General features: G+C 35.3%; 1 protein-coding gene and 1 pseudogene across 1 annotated transcript; both read left to right on the top strand.

Moving 5' to 3' along the window:
- The first annotated feature begins 520 nt into the window (after positions 1-520).
- LOC110706803 lies at positions 521-9356 on the top strand (annotated as a pseudogene).
- A 928-nt stretch (positions 9357-10284) lies between these two features.
- Positions 10285-20852, top strand: LOC110706802 (telomerase Cajal body protein 1-like). The gene is made up of 14 exons (XM_021884753.1): positions 10285-10640; positions 10719-10781; positions 11732-11787; positions 12270-12350; positions 12613-12686; positions 12976-13058; positions 13263-13369; positions 17054-17196; positions 17301-17348; positions 18413-18465; positions 18958-19042; positions 19134-19200; positions 19318-19434; positions 20452-20852. Exons 1-14 carry the CDS (start codon positions 10435-10437, stop codon positions 20556-20558), a joined length of 1290 nt encoding a protein of 429 aa, XP_021740445.1. The 5' UTR covers positions 10285-10434; the 3' UTR covers positions 20559-20852.
- Positions 20853-23569: the final 2717 nt, after the last annotated feature.

Raw genomic sequence — 23569 nt, 5'->3', positions numbered from 1 at the left:
ACTGGGCACCCGCCCCATGAATAAGTCTGTGATCCGAAGCCTTCTTGATAAGTGCCGAGAATGCATCAATAATAATGAGAAAAAGATACGGTGAGAGAGGGTCACCTTGTCTAAGGCATCGGGAAGGAATTACTGAACCACACACAACTCAGTTAATGATGAATGAGTATGAGACTGTAGCGACACAGTTCATAACAATCCGAACCCAGCACTCTGCAAACCCCATTTTGATCAAAAAGTCTCTCAAGAAAGTAATACTCCACCCTGTCATAGGCTTTGCTCATATCCAATTTCATTGCAATCGTACCTTCCCGACTCTTACTTTTCTTCTGCATTGTATGAAAAATCTCCATCGTTTATGAACTTATTTAAACTAATACTTCGTATATCTATGTTCGCATTCAGGCTCATTTATTACACAAGTTTTAAAATTTATTCATATTTGACTCATTTATTTATTTAAAATTTGGATGAAGAAGCTTTAACTAAGTACTAGTAGTTTAATTTCCTAAAAAAAAAGGTACGAGTAGTTTAATGAGTTCACTCATTTACAAAATTTGATTCCACCTCATAATTATCTTGAAATATTAAGGTGTTGCGATTATTATTACGAAACAGACTATTCTTATTGCCAAATGCCAATTGATCATGCCATTGTCCACACCATCAAGCTATATCATCCGCCAGCCTCAGTACCAGACCACTGCCGTTCCAGCAATTCTGGTGAATTTTCATTTTTTGGTTGGAAATTTTGCAAATTTTGTCAGCTCATTTGTTGCTATTTTGTGCGTAATTAATTTACTTAGGATTAATTTTATTTTCTTGTTGATACTTGATGAGAAAGATAATTTAGGGTTTAGTTTAATCATCAAATTTGTTCGTTATTGTTTGATTAATCGGTTTAATATTCTGTCACTTGGGTATTAGATTTCAATTCGAAAGTTAAATTTAGATGCTGTCAAATGCCACATCTTTCATTGCGATTGATTTGATGATTTTTGTTGATGTTCAGTTAAGGCAATTGATTGGCTGAGTTGAGCTGTTGTAGAATGGTGAGGTATTATGATATTGTTAAATTGTCTATTCTTATTGTTGGAACTGTTTTTGAGCTGATTGTATATACTGTAAATTTTATTCTAAATAACGAATGTTACATTTGTAGTTTCAGAATTTCACTGTAATTTGAAGATGGATAATATCTAATCAATTCATGATATTAATTATACAACGATTTTTGTGTCTTGTATATAATTATACTAGTTGAAAGTCTTGAATCAGTTTACAGTTTGTACCTCTAGTTTTGAAATCCTGAATCCTTGCATGTTTTGTGGTACAACAACAATACCTTCAAAGCCTTATTCTTGAAAATTTGAGGCCGGAATCATGTACCCTGAAACCATTGTTTTGTGGTAGAGTTAGGAGAGTTGTCTTTTTACTCAGTACTTATTTCTCATTTATGCCAATAGTTAGCAACTATTATGGATTCAATCGTAGGCTTTGTTGGAATATTATTGATTTGAAGTTTCGTTGTTCATTTCGTTCTCTTTTTTATTTTTTGGATTGCAACTTGGCTTTTAAGACTTTTAACAGCTATTTTTGCAAGATGATGAAATTGATACAATGTCCCATTGTGCATACATACTTGGTGGCAATGTGATTGCAATTTGTAGATGCTGATCAATTCTTGTAATACTTGAGTAAGTGGATGTCTATGTTATTCCTTACAGATATAGAGTACAAAGGTGTGAGAGCTTCTTGTGATCGGCAAGATGACAACAGCTAATCCAGCTAAGAAATTAGTTTCTTCTGTGATCCTTGATTTGGATGGCACACTTCTTAATACAGGTATGCTTTATTAAATGTTTTGTATTTTTTATTTATCAATTGGTGGTTTGTTTTCTTTTCTAAACTCGTATGTAGTATGGACATTTTATGAGTGGAGATTAGTAGAATATATGCTATTTTGCTCATGCATCAAATAGTGTGGGGTAGGCATGGGAATTGGAATAAAACTGACTAAAACTCTTTGAATGACATCCCCCACACTGCAAAAATGTCAAATCTTGAAGGAAAATTTTCAATCTCATACTTCCTCCGTTCTTTAATAGTTGAAACGTTTCATTTTGACACACATATTAAGAAAGTGAATGAAAGATAATAAAAGACAACAATACCATAAAGACCAATCTTCCTCCCAAACTGACAATTGTGAGATTTGTGACAAATAAGACAGCTTGCTCCACCACCCTAAAACTATCACTGCCTTTTACACCGCTACAGAGTAATAATCAAACTACCACCATCACTTGCAACACTAGCAGAATGGATTAATTACTACCAATGCTCTACCATCAAATTAATGTAAAATTCAAATTTAACAACAAATCCATGAAAACCAACTTGACTCAGATCTAAAATTACAAGTTAATTTTTTTTTCTTGAAGAAATTAAATCAATCCCATAACATCATAGAGAGAGGAGAAGAAAGAGAAAATTGAACCCTCCCCGACCACCACCGTCGCACATGAGTTGTGCTCAGGCAATTTCGTGGTGTTACTCCTCAAAGTACACCCGCTCCCACTATGCCACGACCGGATCGAACGCTAGTGCTAGAAATCGAAATGTATAGTTGGTTTTGCGACTTGAAGGTGAAGATAGACCGAAATTTCATGCGACGGTGGTTGTTCCTCTTAGGACGATGATTTTAATGAGGGTGGTTGAGCGAGTCTTCAAGGGTCAGAGAGCAGGAGAGGAGAGAGAGTCAGAGAGATTGAGATGTTTAGCCATGGTGATGGCTGATACAGAGGAGAGAGGAGAGAGAGTGAGTGAGTTATGGAGGAGAGAGCTGAGAGAGTGAGTGGGTTATGGAGGAGAGAGACTGGTCTATTGTGGGGGAGGAAAGAAAGGAGAAGTAAGGGTAAACTTGTTATTTATCATTACAAAGCTTCCCCAAAATAGAAACGTGTCAACTAAAAATAAACTTCCCAAAAAGGAATACGTGTCAACTAAAAAAAACGGAGGTAGTATTACTCAAATACTCTGTATATTCGGGGTATAATTTATGTTGTGCTTTTGAAGCTTGGTGGCTGAACCTTGTACGCTCTCTGCCATAAAACAATGGAATATTATGTGATCTTTTGTGAATTTGCTTGTGTGGCTGTGTAATTATGGGGGATTGGGGGGTAATTATTCTTACAATACTGGGTATATGGGTGGTGAACTGGTGAAGGAAATCCTTTCATAGCTGCTTGCTTGTTGCTGCTAGTGTTTAGAAGATTGTGGACTTAAAATGTACACTGGAAAAAATCTAAAAAAAAGAAGATACAATGGGAATTTTGAGCTGCATCTTCATGGGGCTTGTAGAGTTCCCCCCACCCTCCTTCCCTCTCCTACAGGCTTCGTATAGAGAGATTAATGGTATACTTTTCCCTAAGAATCCTAACAATTTGCAAATTGCAAGACTTTTAACAAAGCTTCTTTATCTTACATGTGTTTAGTCTCTTCAAATGTTTTGGGTTATTAGTTTATTTAATTTTATTCCGATAGAGTATCCAGAGGAGAGAGAATGGAAAAGAAAGATTAGAGAGCTCATTTGGAGATACTTTGCATTGCCTTTAGATTTGAATTGTTTAATTGTGGACTCCCACTAATTATAGTTGTTGTTGGAAATATGGGATTTTAGCTTTCGGTTGTCTGTCACTAAAATATCATACTTGGGATAAGAGATGGTCAATGCGGTATCATTGGTTCTAGAAAAATCAGTTTAAGCCCTTCCTTTTTTGTGATCGTTTAGTAATGATGTTTATTTCAATTTACATTTGTACTTGTTTTGTTGAAGATTTGCAGTAGATATTGAGGATCATTATTAGAGACTTTTTGTTTTTGCTCTCCCCCCCTTTTTTTTATATTTTCTTGTTCGTACCACTTAGGGGTGGGTTAGGTGGTTGAAATGTTGAATGTATTGCAATGAAGAGAGTTTTTTTTTTTTTTTTTTTTAATAAAAAAATTCTCACTCCCATAGGCAATCATTGTTTGCTACTTCCTGCCAAAATTGCATATCAAGATCAAACTTCACAATTTTTTACCATAAATTCTCACCAATAATATGAGAAAAAGTATAGTCATTTGCGACCAATGAATTTAAACCATATGCAATTTCCTCAGTGGTTGAATCATTGTCATTCTATTCATCTGAAATGGACAATGGACAGGTCTACGGTATCAGGCACTTGAATTGTTAAAATGTGATTTGATCTACTAAAAGTGAATAAGAAAAGAAAATATTATTAAGGATGTGATTTGAATAGTTTTTGAAGATACATAAATTGAAATATTTATGCTTGTCAACAATATTGGCTCATGCCACCATGTTAGAAAGGCAAGCACAACAAGGCTTAAGGGATGCTCACCTCAAGTTTGCCAACTTGCCAAGAGCAGCCTAGAGGTGCTTGAGGATAAGAGGCAGACCTGTTTAAATTACTGTTTCTAATTTGTTCTATAGATTGTCAAATTAGAAATCTGATGATGCTTGATATAGCATCACTGAGTTTCTTGATTTTAGTTCTTACTCTTGTAGGATGTGATTCTGAATGAGAAACATAGTGCCTTGCTTTGCCAAGGTGGTTTCAGTTAACTCTCACCCTATTGCTGGACTCTAGGACCAATAATTTATTAGTGTGCATCATGCCTCACGCCTTTTGAAACTTCTAGGTGCTTTATGATGATTTAGTCTCAAATTTATTACAGATGGAGTAGTAATTGATGTATTGAAGAGTTTCTTGATCAAGTATGGAAAGGAGTGGGATGGGAGAGAGGTGCTTAGGATAGCTGGAAAGACCCCTTTGGAAGCTTCTGCTGCTGTTGTCGAAGCTTATAACCTACCTTGCAAGAGAGAGGAATTTGAAAAAGAATTACCCCAATGCTCTCTGACCAGTAATGAAACTCTTATCTAGTCCTCTTGCAATAAATTAGTAGGATCAATAGTCAAAACTTTGATGTTGTCATACTTGTGTTTTCTTTTTTTGTGTGCTGTAGAATAGCAAATATCAAGTGCTGCTTGTATCTAAAGTTCTAAAGCGTGGACTTTTTTTTTGGCCAATTATGGAACGTCAACAGTAATATTACTTTCCAAGCATGTGAAGCAAATGTATTTTTCTCTTTTCTCTATTTCATAGCAAATATCTATTTTACTTTTTTTATTGGCTTCTTGGATATTTTTACTTATTTTTTGGCTTTATGGAATTTATTCCTGAGCTATTGAGTTTAAAATTTTGTGATTTCTCCCTCACATAATGATTACTGATCTCACATCAATTTCTAAATCTATTTAGACAATTGTTGACTTGGCTTACTTTGACATTTTTCATACTTAAATACAGAATTTATCTTCTACCTTACTTCTATGTTCTATCAAATGATTGTCCCTCTTCTATCCGAGTGTTATTTTCTTATTGTAAACCATCGTGGTGATGATTTGGGTTATTAGGAAACTATGATTAAGGACAAGGCTATGTGTAGCAAAATTTGTTCAATTGAAAGCTGAAACTTTTTCAGCCATCATCTTCTTTGGAAATCTGGCAATTGATTATGCCATTGCTGTATGGTTGTATATACTTAATACTCATTTAGCCTTTCGTTGCGGAGCAGAGTGTCTGTATTTTTGCTTGAATATTTTTGACAAAGCATGACTGTTTGTTTTTTGAGTAGGATAAGCATATTCATCTGAAATACTGCAATCCGTAAATTTGATATCCCTCTCCAGTATTAATTTCTGCTTGATTGTTCTTCCAATTTTGACTGTAGCTTGAGCAACATCAAACCTCTTCCAGGCGCTAACAGGCTGATTAATCATTTGCATGGGCATGGAATACCGATTGCCTTGGCCTCAAACTCTCCTAGAACTTCCATAGAGAAGAAATTGTCCTATCCCCACGGTACATAAAACTTGAAGCCTTATTCATTTTACTGATGGCTTCTGCATCCATCATCATGCTTACTCATTTTCATTTTGTAGGTTGGAAAGAATCATTTTCTGTTGTAATTGGTGGAGATGAAGTAAAAGCTGGAAAGCCATCTCCTAATTTGTGAGTAATAAGTACAATTTTGTTTGCAAAGTTTGTTGTTATATCTTTCTCCCTGTGCATCAATCAATGAAGGGTGTAGGGTGTAATCATTTTGCATTTATGTGAGGGCTGTTGTGGTGTTGGTAAAAGAAGAGGAATAGGACAATAACCTATGTTTGATCTAATTAAGTAATTTTTCTAATGTGCTTAATTCTTTTATGTGGCAAGGTTCCTCGAAGCAGCCAAAAGGCTCAATGTCCAACCTTTCAGTTGCCTCGTCATTGAAGATTCCATGTAAGTGTCCTCCCAAAGATATCTAGTATTGGTTGTCAGTAGTGTATAAAAAGGTGTGCCTAGGCTCTGAGGTGGACGAGGTTATTTTAATGAGGTGTCCCTAGACCGAAGGTGCACCCCTTTTTTTAACCAAAAGTTTTACAAGCATCACTTAATGTGCATGTAGCAAATAGTTCTGCAAAAACGCGACATTACTTTTGGATGAGAGAAATAAAAAGATTGATCTTATATATCAGTAAACATCTCGGGGTGTAAACAAGATCAACTGATTCATATTATATATTGTTGACTCTGTGTCTAGGTCTTTAGGATGCTTAAAAGTTGCCATCTATTGCATACTTTTCAAGTTATTTTACAATATAGTTTAACGAATATAAATGGATGCTGAGTCCTCAAAAAACATGTTATAAATGGCTGAACATTAATGCTTTGTATTTTACTACTTCGTAGTTAGTACATGACTACATACATAATTCAACCCTTATCTTGATCTGCTATAGTACTCATATCTTTAATTTGATGACTACCCACTCACATGGACCACTCTTTAACCTTGTTACAATATAGTTTCACAAGTATAAGTGGATGTCCAGTTCTCAAAAAGCATGAGCAACTTTTAAATGCTTGTACATTAATCCTTTGTATGGTGATCCTCAACATATTTTACTACTCCGTAGTTAGTACATAGATAATTCAACCCTTATCTTGATATGCTACACTACTCCTTGTGACTACCCACTTTCACGGATCACTCTTTAACCTTGTTACTACTTACTAGTATACACACACACACACACACTCACATACTCACTCGCACCCCCACCCACCTTCCTTTCTGTACATGTTTAAACTGAGCTAAGTCTGTGGCATTCCTTAGTTGTTAGTGTTACTGAACCCAACTTGGTTCAACAAAAAGATTTATGATTTTGCACCCTTTTTATGTATTTACTTCTTATTTTGGATGACTCAAGGTGTGTGAAACCAAATTTTAACCTTCGTGAACAAACTTTAAGAACGCTTTTTTTCAACATATTGATTTTTAACTCAATTCCCCCTTTTCTTTTTTGAGTTTATTTTTCTTAGTTGGCTTTGTGTTATGTGCTGTATTTGTCATACTTGACACTTCAATTTTTCTGCCTATTTTAGACCTGGTGTTACTGGAGGCAAGGCTGCTGGAATGGAAGTGATTGCTGTACCGTCACAGCCAAAACAATCACATCTCTACACAATGGCAGACGAAGTCATTAATTCTCTATTTGATTTACGTCCGGAGCAGTGGAGCTTACCTCCATTTCAAGATTGTAAATTGCCTTGAATTAAAAGCTGTCAGAGATGGGATGCTGTTTTAGAGTTTATGATACTGAATATTTCCCTGAACCTGTACAGGGATTGACGGAACCCTTCCTATAGAACCTTGGCACATTGGTGTCCTGTCATTAAGGGATTTGGTCGTGGGTCAAAGGTACTTGGCATCCCCACAGGTGCGTTTTAATACTTTATATATTATTATATATATATAGTTCCATTACAATGTATCGGACATTTACTCCAGTCTTGTGTAATATGTTTGATATATATCCACAATTTTTAATTTTGAAGTAGAGATTTGGATGATTTGTGTGAATTTGAACCTGATAATATAATAGGAGGCTACTGAACATTTGAATGGATGGATCAAATTCTGAATCCAGATTATTTGGTTTGTGGATCGGTGAACCATATTTAAGATTTTACATCACTCATCGTATTTGGGCTAGTTACTTTGTATCAGCAGCCCACTAGCCCTGATTAACTGTTTTGTTATACTGTACAACTATATGAAATTTTGAATTTGACTCAAAGAATGACATACATTCTTACATTTCTATTTGTAACTAATACGATGTAATAATTAAACCTGAGTATTACTAAGATTATTGGTATTTTGGCATGTTATATTTGTGCTCATAATTTCTTGACAATTTCAGAATTTGCATTCTGATCATTTCATCAATATTTTGTAGCTAATTTGTCCACACAGACCTACTCAAATGTTCTCTCTGAATATCCATCTGGTGTATACTTAGGTTGGGCGGGAGTTTCCAAACGAGGAATTTACAAGATGGTTATGAGCATTGGCTGGAATCCTTACTTCAACAATCCAGAGAAGACAATAGTGAGTGGAACATGAATCTTATGGAGGTCTACCCATTCTTGCTTTTTTTTTTTCCTTCTACTATATACGAAGTATGATTTATCTTTAACATCCTTTTGGTTTTTGAAGGAACCTTGGCTTCTGCATGAGTTTGAGGATGACTTTTATGGAGAAGAATTACGCCTTGTTGTTGTTGGTTATATATACGACCTGAGGTACCGTGTTTTGTGTAAACTTTATTCACTTTCCACTCTGCTATGAATACCGATTAAGGCGTTTTCGACTTTGAATTTTACAGGCCAACTTTCCTTCTTTGGAAAGTCTTGTAGCAAAGATTTATGAGGATCGGAGAATAGCAGAGAGCGTTCTTGAGCTTCCCATTGAATTTTAACAGCTTGTTGGAGACCACTGGTGGCCACACTAAGTCATAACTAATTGCATATGAAGAAACATGTTTCATTTGATAATTTTATTGTATTGGACCGCTGGAAACAGAACTATTATAATACATCTTCTCATTTTATCATCAAAATATAATAATAATGGAAGATGTTCTTATCCGTCCGGGCCGGGTTCAGTTGGCTATGTGCTAGTTTGCCCTCCTTACTATTCATAAACATGTCGTATTCTTATATCTCTATACAGTGTGGCTCTAGATTCATGTCTTCTTTTGCTGGCTGTAGAAAGTTAGAAACAACGCTCCATATTTTCAGGCATGTCTGTATTAGTTTTGGTACGGCTGTATGTGATAGCCGGGAATTTCTGAATGTAGCTACTCGTACTATCTAGCTATTACTTATAGCTTGTTTGTTATTTGATCAAAATTTAATGGTGACCAGTCTGACCACTTGGTGCTTTGATGTGAATGTCCCTAGTTTTTTTTTTATCTTTGTATTTTGGTTTGTGTCACGCTATTATTTGTGTTTATGGGCTGATGCCTTATGCCTTGTAGCAAATCTCTCTCTTATTTTTTTAGAAGAAGAAGAAGGATTCTGATCAAACTCCAATCTTCAAGTTTTTTTTGCTCTAGTTGTGTGATAGACACTTTCCACTAGACCAAGCTTAGCTTGGTGGTGTGATAGAATTCCAAACAATAACACGTTTTATCTAAAGCGCTATCACAAATGTAATTATGACACAACTCAAATCATAATAGGCCATTTCTATTTTTCTAATGATATTAGTTTAAAAATAAATTTAATTTGAGCCATCCGACGTAAGATGTTATAATCAACTCTTGCATAAAAAGAAAACGTAGTTTAGACAATGGATGGTTGTGTCAAAGTTGTTACATTGATCAAGACAAGTTAACAACAAGCTATAGCTAATAAAATTTGCCTAAACTTGTATTAATAGACGTGGTCTAAATGAGATTCATGTAAATTGAGCTGACTAAAGACACAAAATTAGTTTAACCTGACATAAGATTGCCACAAGACAAGACAATGCATGTGTCAACTCACTTTTTGACCATTTACAAAAAAAAGTACTCCGTTGTTCATATAGAAGTCAATTGATGTGAGATTCAATTACCCTTCCCCCCAATTTCGAAGAGCCTACCCCGTTAATTTAGGTTGGGTTAACTTGTGAGATAATCCAAGTTTTCAACTTAATAGAGTTTTTCTCTTTAACTTTTCAAATTTCCTAAAAAAAAAAAGAAAAAAGGATATGTAGCAAAAATTAGAGGTCTGAGGTCAATTGGTGCAACACAACCTGATATGTGAGTCGAGTCGAGCCGTGTATGAGTTAAAACTTAAATTGCGAAAAGTTGGTTTATTGGACGCACGAGGTCCATTGACATAGTTGGTGAATTTGTACAGGCCCGGCTTGTGCTATGCTACGAACTCTATTTTTTCATATTCTGACTGCCCAATAGTGGATGAAAGACTAGAGACTCAATACTGTAACTGAGTGAAGTTGGCTGCTCTAATACCCTGTGCTTCAATGGCGGAAGAGCAGCCGCAGCAAAAAGATGAACACTTTGAAGAAAACGGCGCGCAACAAGAGAACGATGAAACCATGGTTAATCAAAGTGAAGTTTATTCATGGCCAGAAATTAGGTTCGACATTCAGCCTCACAGAAACTACCATTTTCATCGCCAATTTCGCTCTCCTTCTAACCCTAACAACTTCCTCAAATCCGCCAAATGGTACTCTTTCTCTCTCTTCTTTATTTCTGATTTTTGTTTAATTGTTTTGAATTTAATTTTACTGTTGATTTTGTGCAGGTCGCCTGATGGTTCATGCTTCCTTACTAGTTCTGATGATAATACTCTTCGCCTCTTCTCATTGTCAGTATTTCTCTCTCTTTTATTTCAATTTCTAGGTTTGCAATTTCGATGTCTGCTCAACTTGTCAACTTTTCTATGCATCCAATTGTAAAACAAAGTAATACTTGCGGCCCATTTGATGGACGGTAATAAACAATGGTTATGGTAATGAATTTGTTGGTAACAAAGTTTCGTGCCAATATCGATCGTAACGGATTTCCATCCCAAACAGCATTTTAATTGTGGTATTGGTGTTCTGTGAGTGGTATTTTGTGAGATATTTGTAGGTGGACAAACATTACCATGGACATTAGCCTGAGCCGTTGCTTCCAAAATGTAAATTCATTCGCGTTCATTGAATGAGCCTTTACAGTCTTTAATATTTGTATGTTATGGCTCTTTCACATCAGGACAGTTCCTTGATACAATTTTTTGAGTTTATAGATTTGCTCGTAGTGTCTGATTTTCCGTAGTACATTGTGCCAACATCGATAGGTAGCCGTCTAAGTTTTATTGAAATTGAGATGCCTTGTAGTGTGGGTAAAGATTAAACTGAAGTGGGAGAATGGAGAAAGCTATAGAGAGATGAAGGGAACTTCTATGTCATTTTTTGTTTGATGTTAGCTCACCTAAATAGCTAAACTCTATAAATTAATGTAAGCAATTTATGGAACTGAAATTGGAACTAAGTTTTATACTTTGTATATCAGAACTACTCTTCTAGCCTTGACATTATTGTTTTTATTCTATGTTATTACTCAAAAATTCACCTCAAAATCTAGTGAATGTATTTGTACATAACTCTGAGGGTCTCTGATACAAAGACAGAAAAATATTCACTTCTTAGTAGCTAGCACAAAGCACTCTAGCAGTAGGCGATTATGATTTTCTGTTTTCATACTCTCCTTCTGCTCATTATATACATCAGTGAGATAATTTTGATTACTGTTAACTTGTTTCTTTTTATGCAGGCCTGATAATGAAAGTGATTACCCAGATGGGTCTTTTTCCTCTGATCCCGATGAAGGTGAGAATTTACTTTGCAAAACTATAAATGATTTTGAAATCCCTTTTCTTACTGACAGCTATTCTGCCTAAAACTGGAGAAAATGAAAAGAACTAATTTCTGCCTTACTATCTTTGAGTCAGTTGCTTAAATTACCAGTATGTACATGATCTGCACATCATTTAAATGCTGATGCATGCTGACATGACCTGCCTGTCATGTGTGAACCTGTTCTGGTTTCATGTATACATGAACATGAAATTTCTGCTTTGTTGCAAATAGAATTGACCGAGCTGCATGTATTTCTTTTTCTTAATTAATGTGGGGCTATACCTAACACAGAAGAGTTAGCTTTAAGAAAAACCTCCATAACATGCTTTCTTGGTTTCAACTTTTTGAGGGGAATTATTCTGCTATCATCTCAAGCATACTGTAGCCCCCCCCCCCCCCCCCTCCCTGGAATATGGAGGCATAGCTTTCTGAAGTTTATTGTCTGGCTGCAGATTCATATGCTGCCAAGCTTGTCATATATGAGGGGGAGTCTGTTTATGACTATTGTTGGTACCCTTACATGTCAGCTTCAGGTATGTGACTACAGGATCTTAACCTCCTTTTGTTCATGTATATTTAAGTCATACTCCATAATGGAAGATTTTACATGTTCAGTGATGTTTATGTATAGCATCTCTGGTTTAGTGTGCCTTTATCGCAGTTCCTTGCATGAGGCTCCTGCTTAAAGCAATAACATGTGAAATGATCTTATATCAGTGATTGCAGAGATGCTATCTCTACAGAACCCTTGAATTTTGATATATAATATCATTGCCCTTGTTTTTTTACCTCCAGATATGACTAGCTGTGTTTTTGCTACAACTACTCGTGACCACCCTATTCATCTTTGGGACTCAACTACTGGTGAGGTGCTGTGCCTTTATTTTAAATCTACTCTCCTCTCTCTCTCTCATCCCTCTTCTACTTAAAAGTCTGGTGTAGATTTCAATTATCAATGTTCTCATGATCATCTTATTGCCTTTAACACCTTTCAAATTATTGCTCGGAGTCTATAATGATTTCTTCTTTGACTTTTTTAAAAGCTATTTATTTGTTTTTTTCCTTTGTTTTCACCATATATAGAGCTTAAAACTTTTGGCTTTTGCATTCCTCTTTTCAGCACCTAACTAATTTTCTAATTATAACTTTTTTTTGCAGCTACGCTGTACATATCGAGCTTTTGATGCTATGGATGAGATTACTGCTGCCTTTTCGGTTGCTTTCAACCCTACTGGAACCAAGTATATGACATGAGTTGCTTGAAGGATTCTTTGTTCTCTTTCTTTTCTATGTTCACTTTGTATTTGTATGTTGTCAAGTTCAAGCATTGAATTTCTGCTACCAAATTTTAGGAACTGCTCCTAAGTTGTATTGTTTGCATTATTTGGCAATGATTAAGTGTTTTATCTCATTTTTGTCTTTTTCCTTGTTTCTCGATTCTCTAGGATATTTGCTGGGTACAACAAAACACTGAGGGTATTTGATGTGCATCGCCCTGGTAAAGATTTCAAACAACATTCAACTCTTCAAGGATCCAAAGAAGGGCAGTCGGGTACAGTGTTCTTCTTTTTCTGATGCACAACTTATGCAAATGCTTTGGATTGTTGTTGAATAATTTTAACCTTAGTTGTTAGTTTAGGGCTTAATAGAAGAGTTGGTGGTTGATAAGAAGTAAATTTTAAGTTGTTAGGAATGGGGCGAAAGAGTAGACTACAAAAATCTAGGCATGAAAATTGGACAAAGCTCTCTCAAGTATGCAATTTAAAGCATCTAATTACATGTTTAATTATACAGACTTCCTAATGCTGTATATTCATGCACCCCCCCTTCCCCCGCGAGCATATTCTGATAGGTGTGAGGTGTTGGTTGTACTTGTGCAGTGATACACTATGCCGGCACCTTAATGCTTTTAAGTTACACAGATCTGCGCTCTCCTAAATTTCACGTAAACCTATCACACTGGTGTAAGGTGAAGTTCACGGCATTAAGATGTTCAGACCTACTCTATATTATCTTTGAAGTGAGTCACTTACGGTATTCTGACTTGAGAATAATGTGTCCATGCCTCCATGGCTCTGCACATACATACAAAAACATAGAGATGACTAGGTAAAAGGAGATAGGAATTTGTTTCTCTCAGGTATTTCCACTGCCATATCCAATTCAATCTAGTTTCCTTGAAATATCATTTGTTTATATACTTGCAGGTCATTGTTAGGTTACTCGTAATTAGGTAGGTTTCATTCTTTTCAACACTGGTATAGTGCTACATGCAATGGACTAGCGTGTTTCACTCGTAAATAAGATAAAATAGACAGAAGGTTGATCGATTGTATTAGCTTAAAGCTTGCGTAAACATCAATGGCTTTAGGCCATTACTCTCCAATTCACAATACAAATGTGTTCTGGACAACTACTCCTTTAGAGAGAACTACTAATTATACTACTACTACACTACAAGAGTTGGCAAGAGCCTTAATTGCTAGCTTTACTAAAGTTTGTCTTCTTCTCAAGTTACCACAGTAAAAGGCTAATAAGCCAAGACTGCCTGGTTGCAGCTTTAGAGAGCCGTTGCCTGAACATGTAGTGGAGACGGGTTGTTGGTGTTGCCCTGCTGCTTGTTCTGCTGCCTTTGTCTCCTGCTGTAGGTCAGGATGATTGGTGGTGATGGTGGGTTCATTGCACTACACGTCCAAGTTACAAACTTGGCTATCATATGAAATTTTTTCACGTGATTTGGTCTGATATGAAGAGTCAACTGTCCAGAGAGAGAGAGAGAGAGAGAGACCAATTATATCCCTCTCTGTCTCATATAGATTTTATGGTAGGGAGGTTGGTAGCAGCATCTATCAATGGTGATTTAAAAGGAGAAAGAGAGAAGGAACGACATTAGTGGCTGCCTTTTAAATGGTAATTTATGGCATTTAGTGACTCTTAAGAGATAGAATCATAAATGAGGTTATTCGCAAGAAAGTAGGTGTGGCAGGCATTGCAGACAAACTAACGGAAAATCGCCTGCGTTGGTTTGGGCATGTAAGACGAAGACCCAAGGATGGACCGGTTCGAAGAGTGGGACCATGGAGGGGTTAAACGAGGGAGAGGGAGACTGAAAATGACTTGGTTGGAAAGAGTTAGGAAGGATATGAAGTATATGGATTTGCATGAGGATGAAACATTGGATCGTAAGGGATGGAGAAGGAAGATTTTTGTGGATGACTACACGTAATAATCAATTTTGGTTCATGTAGCGGACCCCACTTATGGGATTAAGACTTTGATTGATTGATTGATAGTGATACTTAGGAGGGAGTTTTCCACCCGTTGAAAAGTGTGATGAATCAGCAGCCGTGGGCTGTGTACACCAGGAAGAGGCACCACAACCCACTCTCGGCAGCAGCAGACCAAAGCAAGACAAGGGGGACAGATCTTCAGCCGGGCAAAAAGCAATACACCAATCGGTAATAGAGGACAAAGCTACTTGAGGAAGTTTCAGGAGTCAAGGGAGATAGTCAACCTTGACATTTTGGAGAAAGAAAAGAAAAGCAGAAAAGCAAAAGATTAGAAGACAAACACCATTAAGAGATTATTTGTATTTTGTTTTGTATATATAAAGAATAGGGTAGAATGGGAAGGGTATGACTTTGAATATTGAACTTGTGAAATTGAGATTGACAACCTCAAGTTGTTAGAGATTGATAACCTCAAGTTTTCTTGGCTAGAGAGTGATAGGCTAAAGCTATCAAGTGTTCGAGTCCTTGTAACCATTCCCCTGTTAATGAAAAGTAATCTCTTGCTTGCTGCTACTTTGTGAGTGTTGTGTGCGTGAGTAAGTCAGTACATAACAAAAAGGTTACTAGTTAAGTAAGTCTATTATAAGAAGGGACCTTGCATAGTAGGGGTTGAAATGAGAAGATTAGTTGGGATCATATTTTTTATAATTTTCTGTTATATTAGTGGAAAGGTAGATAGTACAAGGCAGTGGATACCTTTCTCAATAAAGTAAACTCATTGTTGTTCCAATAACTTAGCTGCTTAATAGAACGATTACTTCTCTCGAGTAATATGGAATTTATTTGGAATTAATGTTACAACTGCCAGTGGAGCTCTAGTACCCAAAAAAAAAAAAAAAAAAAAAAAAAAAAAAAAAAAATCAGCTCTGGCTTATAATGGACTAAAGCAAAGTGGGTCAATTTCAGTAATCAGTACATTACAAATCAAGACTTAACGATATCAGCCCACCTATATAGAGGGATTTGACTACGTAAAAGCCCCTCCCCCCCCCCCCCCTTCTCTCTCTCTCTCACAAACACACACACACACTTGCTTTCCCTTATCTAGATGGGAACATCATTTAGGGTATTGGGAGTGTTAGGAATTTAGGATTCAACTTCCTTTCCATGATTTTGTTGTTTTCCTAGATTTTCTAGGCTTTAGATTTCATAAACATGTTTCTGTCAATCCAGTTAAACAATGTAAATCCAAAAAAAGCTCTTTAGGGAGCAAGTGATTATTAAAAATACAAAAGTTTCCTAGCAAGTGATGTCTTGCTTCAATGCTTGTGTGTTATTAGACTTCTATAGATATTGTGTTGTCACATGCAATTTAATTCGCCAAACTCACTAGACACTACAAGAAAATCATGCTTCGATCCTGTTTGTGCCCACCTCGACTAGCTCGGCCGTCACAAAGCCCCAATCACCCGTACTCTGTAACCAAAAACATAGCAGTGACCCTTGAGATCTAGACTCTAGTTTGTTGCTTTACCCTCACAAGCCTATTTCCCCAAAAGGCTTGCGCCCTTGTTCACAAAAGGCAAGAGTGTGCTGTAGGATCCGGTGTCAAAACACTTGGCCTGTGACAGTATGGTTATGATTATGCTTTTGTTAGGAATAAGTGTTTCTCAAGGAATGTCGGTTAGTGAAGTGAATATTAGCATTGTAATCCCTCCAAACTCTAATGGCTGGCATAATCAAGGAAGTAATAACTTAATCACTTTTAACGTATATCTATTTATTTTCTGCCGTGTAAAATACTTCTGATTATTATTTATAAAAATCCTGAAGATATATTCAAATTTCCACAATGGGAAAAATTCAGCTGATAGAGGGCGGAGAGGGTACCATTTAAAGAATAGGCCAAATTAGATTTTTATTTTATCTTTCCTTTCATTAATTGTTATTCTTCTGGTCAGTTACCTGATTTCATTAGGTTACCTTCTGTTGTTTTCCATGTGCAGGTATCATATCTGCAATTGCGTTTTCTCCTGCAAACTCTGGTATGTTTGCTACTGGTTCTTATGACCAGACTACTGCCATATATAGTGAAGACAATATGGAACTCTTGTATGTTTTACATGGCCAAGAAGGCGGGATTACACATGTTAGTTTTCTGTTAACTACTCAGTTGTTTGGATTTTGATTCTTGTGGTGATTACTGATTTATCACTTGGCTATTTGTTTTTGTACAATTTTAATATTATGCAGCTACAGTTCTCAAAGGATGGCAACTATTTATATACGGGTGCTCGGAAGGTGAGACTTTCCCTACAGTCTGTAGATATATGGGCATACAAAAAGTAGTGGTTATTAATAACCCTTTGGAGGATGTTTGAGCAATATATTCATCTCTTTTAATAGGTCCTTTTGTCTTAGTTCTTTTGTTAGAATGCTGAATAAATATCCAATGAAACTTTAATGTCTTCAGATTTGCTAGGTGCAACTGTTAAGTACAAACAGATATTTGAAATCGTGCTTCAAGTCAGATCTTGTTATTCGATGCATAGGTTTCCAGTGTAAGAAGGTGATTATAACAAATAAGAATTGTCATACAAATTCTAGATAGTCATGCAGGTTGATATATCGGTTTGGACGTTGGAGTGTGTCTGATTCTCTGAACATTGCTTTTAGCCTTTTTTCCCTTGACTAGGCGAGTTCAGTCAGATTTACACACCCTTACTTTCTGAGAAAGTGAATGTGACTGTGGGACAGAGCATTCTTATTAGCCAGATGATGATTTTGTTAACCTCTTTCCCTTTTGACACATAATTGTGTCCCTTCTAAAACATTTATTGGGTGCATTGGTTGAGTAGGTGCTTTTATGGTCATAAAGTTCTTGCTTAGGTCTTAAATCTTTTTACTAATTTTTTGATTGTCTTAATTTTTCTTTCAAAATCAATAGTTTCTGCAAATATTGACTTCAGTATTAATTAGGTTTTTGTTGAGATACTACCAGCACTAGTAATTATGAGGATGCTTCTGTTGGTAGATCTGTAGATACTTGAAAAATCTGGATTTAGCGTTTTACCCTTCTGCTCTAACAAATGGTTTTCGAAGTACCAAATCTATGATACCCTCTTTGAAGCACATTACTTTTGTGGCTTTGTTTATACTTTTTATTTATTTATTTTATAATGTTGATTGTGTTGTGTAAATTAGTCACTCGCGATATTATTAATATAAGGTCACTTGTATTGCTTGGTTTCAGATTACCTGGTGTATATCTCTCTTGGTATAGAATTCCGGCTCAAATGAATTTTAGTGGTTAATGATAAAAAGCTGCAAAATTACTGAAGCAAATGTTTTTTTGTTGTTTGAAGGATCCCTATATAATGTGCTGGGATGTGCGTAATACTGTAGAAGTTGTGTACAAGTAAGCAGTATTCTTCTCTCCTTGGTTAATATTTCTATTGAATATAAGGCTGTGTACTATACTGCTATGGCTATCAATTTTAAATTGAATTGTTTTTCTTTATTATGATATTGGCAGTATTGGCACTGCACTATATTACTGTATGAGGTGTCACTGCCATACTTGTGCTGTTATTTTTCCCTATATCTATGCATGAGGCCTGAACCACTGAGAACAGTGAGGATGTGGACAATCGTTATTTTTACAATTTTTCAAAATTTATGGTCTGATTATCTGATGAATAATATAGCTGATGCCATAGGTGTAAAGTAGTGTGTGGTAAAAGCATGCAGCGTCTAATTTTAATTTATTTTTTTTCCTAAATTAGTTTATCCTTTCTCTGATTCCCTCAAATGGATGGTTTTGAGGTGCTACTTTGGTGATATTCTGTATGTGCATGGTTAGATAATCTGTCGTATACAATGAACTAAGCTTCAGGGTTGCTCTCTGTAGGTTATATAGATCAACAGAGCATACTAATCAGCGGATATCATTTGACATTGAGCCCATCGGTCGACATCTTGGAACAGGTGGACAGGTATGTTATTAATTCTACATTAATCTTAAGATAACTAGTAGGTGATCACAAAATCCATTATATCTTAATTGTGTCTCATTCCTTTTGCTAGGATGGTCTGGTGCACATCTATGATCTGCAGACAGGGCAGTGGGCATCCAGTTTTGCAGCTGCATCAGGTATTCATTGCACTGTTCAGCATTACTAAGTACATTGCAAGAGAAAAAGCATAGCTTATGTTGTTTATATTGCATGTCAAACTAATTTTTTTCTATAACTATCATGCTCTTCTGTAGATACTGTGAATGGATTTTCCTTCCATCCATTCCTTCCAATGGCCGTCACTTCATCCGGACATCGAAGGTTTGGGTTACCTGATGATGCTGATGATGCAGAAATTGTCACCATTAACAGTAACTCTTCAAACCCTGTTGCTGTTGATGCACTTAGTTTCCTTTTGCTGTAGTCTGAAAAACTTAAGAACCCTTTATATTACATCTGGACTTCACATGCTTAATTGCTTATGTACTCTATAGACGACATTGGGGCTTTCTGACCTGTCTAAAGAACTATTAGGGGTACTAGGTGATAGCCCTTGAGTTCTATCTTACTTCCTCCATAGTCCTTTCCCCTGAATTCTTTGGTTCTCATTTTCCGTAGTCTTTGGTTTCTAGGATAGGTGAGTGAGTGTAAGAAAAAGGTGGATAAAGTAAAAGATGAAAAGTAAAATGTTAAGTGTAAAAAAGAAGGTAGATTAATTAAGAGTGACTAGAATGGTGTAAATATTGTGGAGCAAGGGAGGTTGAAGATGATAAAATGTTTTTGCTAGAAACAGAATAACAAAGGGATTATATGTAAACAAATATTATGATGTAAGATGTTTTGGATCAGTAGTCTCAAATATATAATTTCTAAATATCGACTTTTAAAACTGCATTAACTGGTATTTTATGATAATCAAGTATATCAAAGGACAACACTGTACGGTGACGAGCATTAAGTCAAAACATTGTAATTTTAAGAAAGTAGAGATACTAGCTACTATAAAGCCTTTTGGTGTTATATATTGAAGGAGCCGGTCCTAGACATCAAGGCCTTCTGATCCGTCTAAAGAAGTCGTTTGGAAAACTCGTACTGATCTGTGCATACAAGTGCATTCTCTACGAAACCAAAAAACAAGTGACTTCTTAAAAGGAGAACTGAAGTTCAGACTTCAGAGTTCTTTATGTTTCAGATAATAATCACGAATAATGAGCTGCTTAGAGAGGTAGGGTGTGATTTTCGTATATTGTGTTAGTAGAAACTTAAAACTTACTGTAAATCATATGAATTAATGTGTGCATCTTATTCATAAAGGCTTGCAACTGAATTTTTTATAATTGACAAATCCATATCAAGGTAACTTATTGTCTCCTTCGCCTGTCATTTAGGTAATGAAAATTGTGCTTCTGTTTGGGGTTTCTCTTGCACTTCAGCGGCAGAAAACATGATGAGCATCAGCAATGGAGATTCAGATCCAAAGCTGGAAGATGAGTAGTTGTAGAGGAGCGAAGGTGACTCTACACTGTCAATTTCTGAGAGGCATGAATAGTGTTCAGGTTGCGCAATTTCATTGAACAATCTAGACTTCAATTTCATGTAAGTTAAGCACTATCATTAGCCTATTGTAGCTTGTGAATATGTAGCATTTACACTGTACAAGTTGGCTTGGTGCCATTTCTTATTTTTCTAGCTTGCTAGATAGCTAACTTAGATCATTGCCGAGAATGAGCCATGTCAGGCTTGTGGATTTTCAACTTTACAGTTGGTTGATTCAAATTTTACCAAGTTATAGGTTTCTTATTGTTTCAAACTGAAAAGTATATAGATCATCTAGTCTGCCCCTTTTGAATCGATGACCTATGAACAAGATGACCTATAGGGAGGCATCATAAAATGTTGGTATAAGTTAATGATATTCATGTGTTTGGCAGTACTAGTTCATTACTTCATTCTGAATAAAACCCTTGTAAGTGCACTCAAGATTCAATTATATCCCCTCTTACAAACGTGAGAGCACTCAAGCATGTAACTTACAAGCTATAATAATGCAAAGATCTTAGGAGGTATATGTCAATCTGTTGAGTCTGTTGTAACCCCAACAGTCCCAAACTGGAGGTATGGCAATCTGTTGAGTCTGTTGTAACCCCAACATTCCCAAACTGGAGGCTAAACCGGCGTTGAGGCTGTCTTAACCCTACCTAACCTTATCTCTCGTCAGTGACTAAGCTATAAGACTTAACCATGGAAGGGTTTGGCATGAATTTAATCCTATGTTTGAACTCACCTTCAGCCGCCCTTTTGATGCAATCCAAGCAGTGAAGGTTCAAACACTGGTTACCTTAAGACAATTCCCTATAGTTGCATCAATAAGTCACTAAATCTACCAACACACCGTGACATTTTCTCGATACAATCCTAAGGGACAATTGACAAACACATCAGTGTTATTTGACATGTTTATAAATGTAATACTTTGTAAAAAAAAAAAAAAAAAAAAAGTATTATTTGACATGTTTATAAATGTAATACAAAGTATTATTCACTCTGTATTAAAATAAGTGAAATGTCTTGACCTTTTATATTATTCATATATAAGAATAAAGGATAATGCTATATGTAACCCTTAGGGCTTTCCTTATTTGGTATTAGTTTAGGAATGCATGACCAAACACGTCTTGTGGGTTATTGTGAGAGATTGTTATATACACCCGGGTGTATCGTACATCCATGAGTATTTGTTCTCATTTTGATGATTGTTTTTCATTTTATCATTAAATGAAGAGCAAAAACTAACTTTAGGTTAGTTGGGTGTACGGTACACCCCGGTATATATAACAAATTCTAGGTAATTGTTGGAATCGTTTCAATGAATCGTTTGTTAATATTCAATTGTTATAATCTATAATCATTAATGATTAAAGATATAATTAGTCATAATTTTGTATTGACATACATGCAAAAGAGATTCGTTTTACTTATATAAATACGTAGGGCGTATAAATGGGCTTGATTTTCCTTCTTATTTTAGGTTGGACTTTCTTTCATGTGATAAATGTATTAATATTTTTTACTTAAAATATCCTTTACCAACACTTAACTATCAAGATAATTTTCCATCAATCATAGCTAAAGCAAATAATTTTGAAAAATATCATCATGATAGCGTGATCATTTTTGAATAACTATTGCTATTGTAATACTCCCACTGTTTCAAATTGATCTTCTCGCTTTGATTAACTTTGTCTCATAAAAAGATTCTAAGTAGAAAGATCAATATAAAGCGGAGGAAATAATTTTTTAAAGGATTTTATGATGTCGACTTAATTGCGTGTTATTCTTACATTATATTGTAATCTTTTAGCAAAATTGCATGATAATTTTGAATAATATTGTCATTGTAATAAATTTGGAGGATTCTATGACATCAACTTGATCAATTTAATGTCACATGTAATCTTTTTGGCATAATTACACGATCATTTTTCAATTATTACAGCTATTGAAATCACCTTTAAAGGATTCTATAATGTTTAATAACGGAATGCCTTACGTCACAATTAAAACCTATAGCTCTTTCACGAGGCTATTTAAGTGACCTTCTTTTCCAAAAATCATTAAATCTTTCATCTCTTGGAAATTAAAAAGCATTCTCTTTCTCAAAAAAAAAAAAAAAAAAAAAAAAAAAAAAAAAAAAAAAAAAAAAACATTCTCAGGAACCTTAGCATTTGCCTTAAGGCATCAATTCTTAGCAACTTGTTAGTTTGTGGCTGAAGTGCATAGGAAAGCTGGTTTCAAGTAGATCTATTCTCCTCAATTAGATAAGTTCTTTCATTTATTTGTCTATCAAATTTTTTTAGCACTTGTGATATATATATAAAAGCATAGCAAAAGTTGACTCGATCTGAAAATTTGAACAAAACTTAGGTTTGGAGTTTTCAATCTTTTTAAGCGAATGCATTGACATAAATGACTTGTTTGATTAAATTTGTTGGGTTAAATTTGTCATTTCTTAACTCGTTTTCAATTAAAAATCCCAAAGAAAGTATTGAAAATATGAAATTAGTGTTTAACTTAAGAAATAATCAAGGTCAACTACAACTCAAAATTTGAATTTCATTTGTGAATTGTTTAATAACTATAAAAATAAACTTTGTTTATTAAAAAAGTTGGGCCAAAGTTAACTTTTTCACCCCATAAATTATGGGCTGGGTTAGATTTGATTAAAGAAATTCTCAATTATTTATATTCAACCTAAACCTAAATCTAACCCAACCTAATTGTAACACCAACCCTATGTTGATTACTCCTGCCATGAGCCCATGACCATTAAAAAAAAAAATAGTGAATTAGTTGTTTGATTTAGTTAGATTTTGATGAAAAAAAAAAAAAAAAAAACTCCTTTAAAATTTTAAAAAAGGACTAGAATAATTTGTCTTATTTGTTGATAATTTATGTACGTTTATTGATGAGGATAATTTGATTCTATAAGTTTCTAACAAAAGTTTC

Source organism: Chenopodium quinoa, unplaced genomic scaffold (assembly GCF_001683475.1).
Source record: "Chenopodium quinoa cultivar QQ74 unplaced genomic scaffold, ASM168347v1, whole genome shotgun sequence".
NCBI lineage: Eukaryota > Viridiplantae > Streptophyta > Magnoliopsida > Caryophyllales > Amaranthaceae > Chenopodium > Chenopodium quinoa.
Note: the sequence above shows the minus strand (reverse complement) of the source record. Positions and strands in the feature narration are given on the sequence as shown.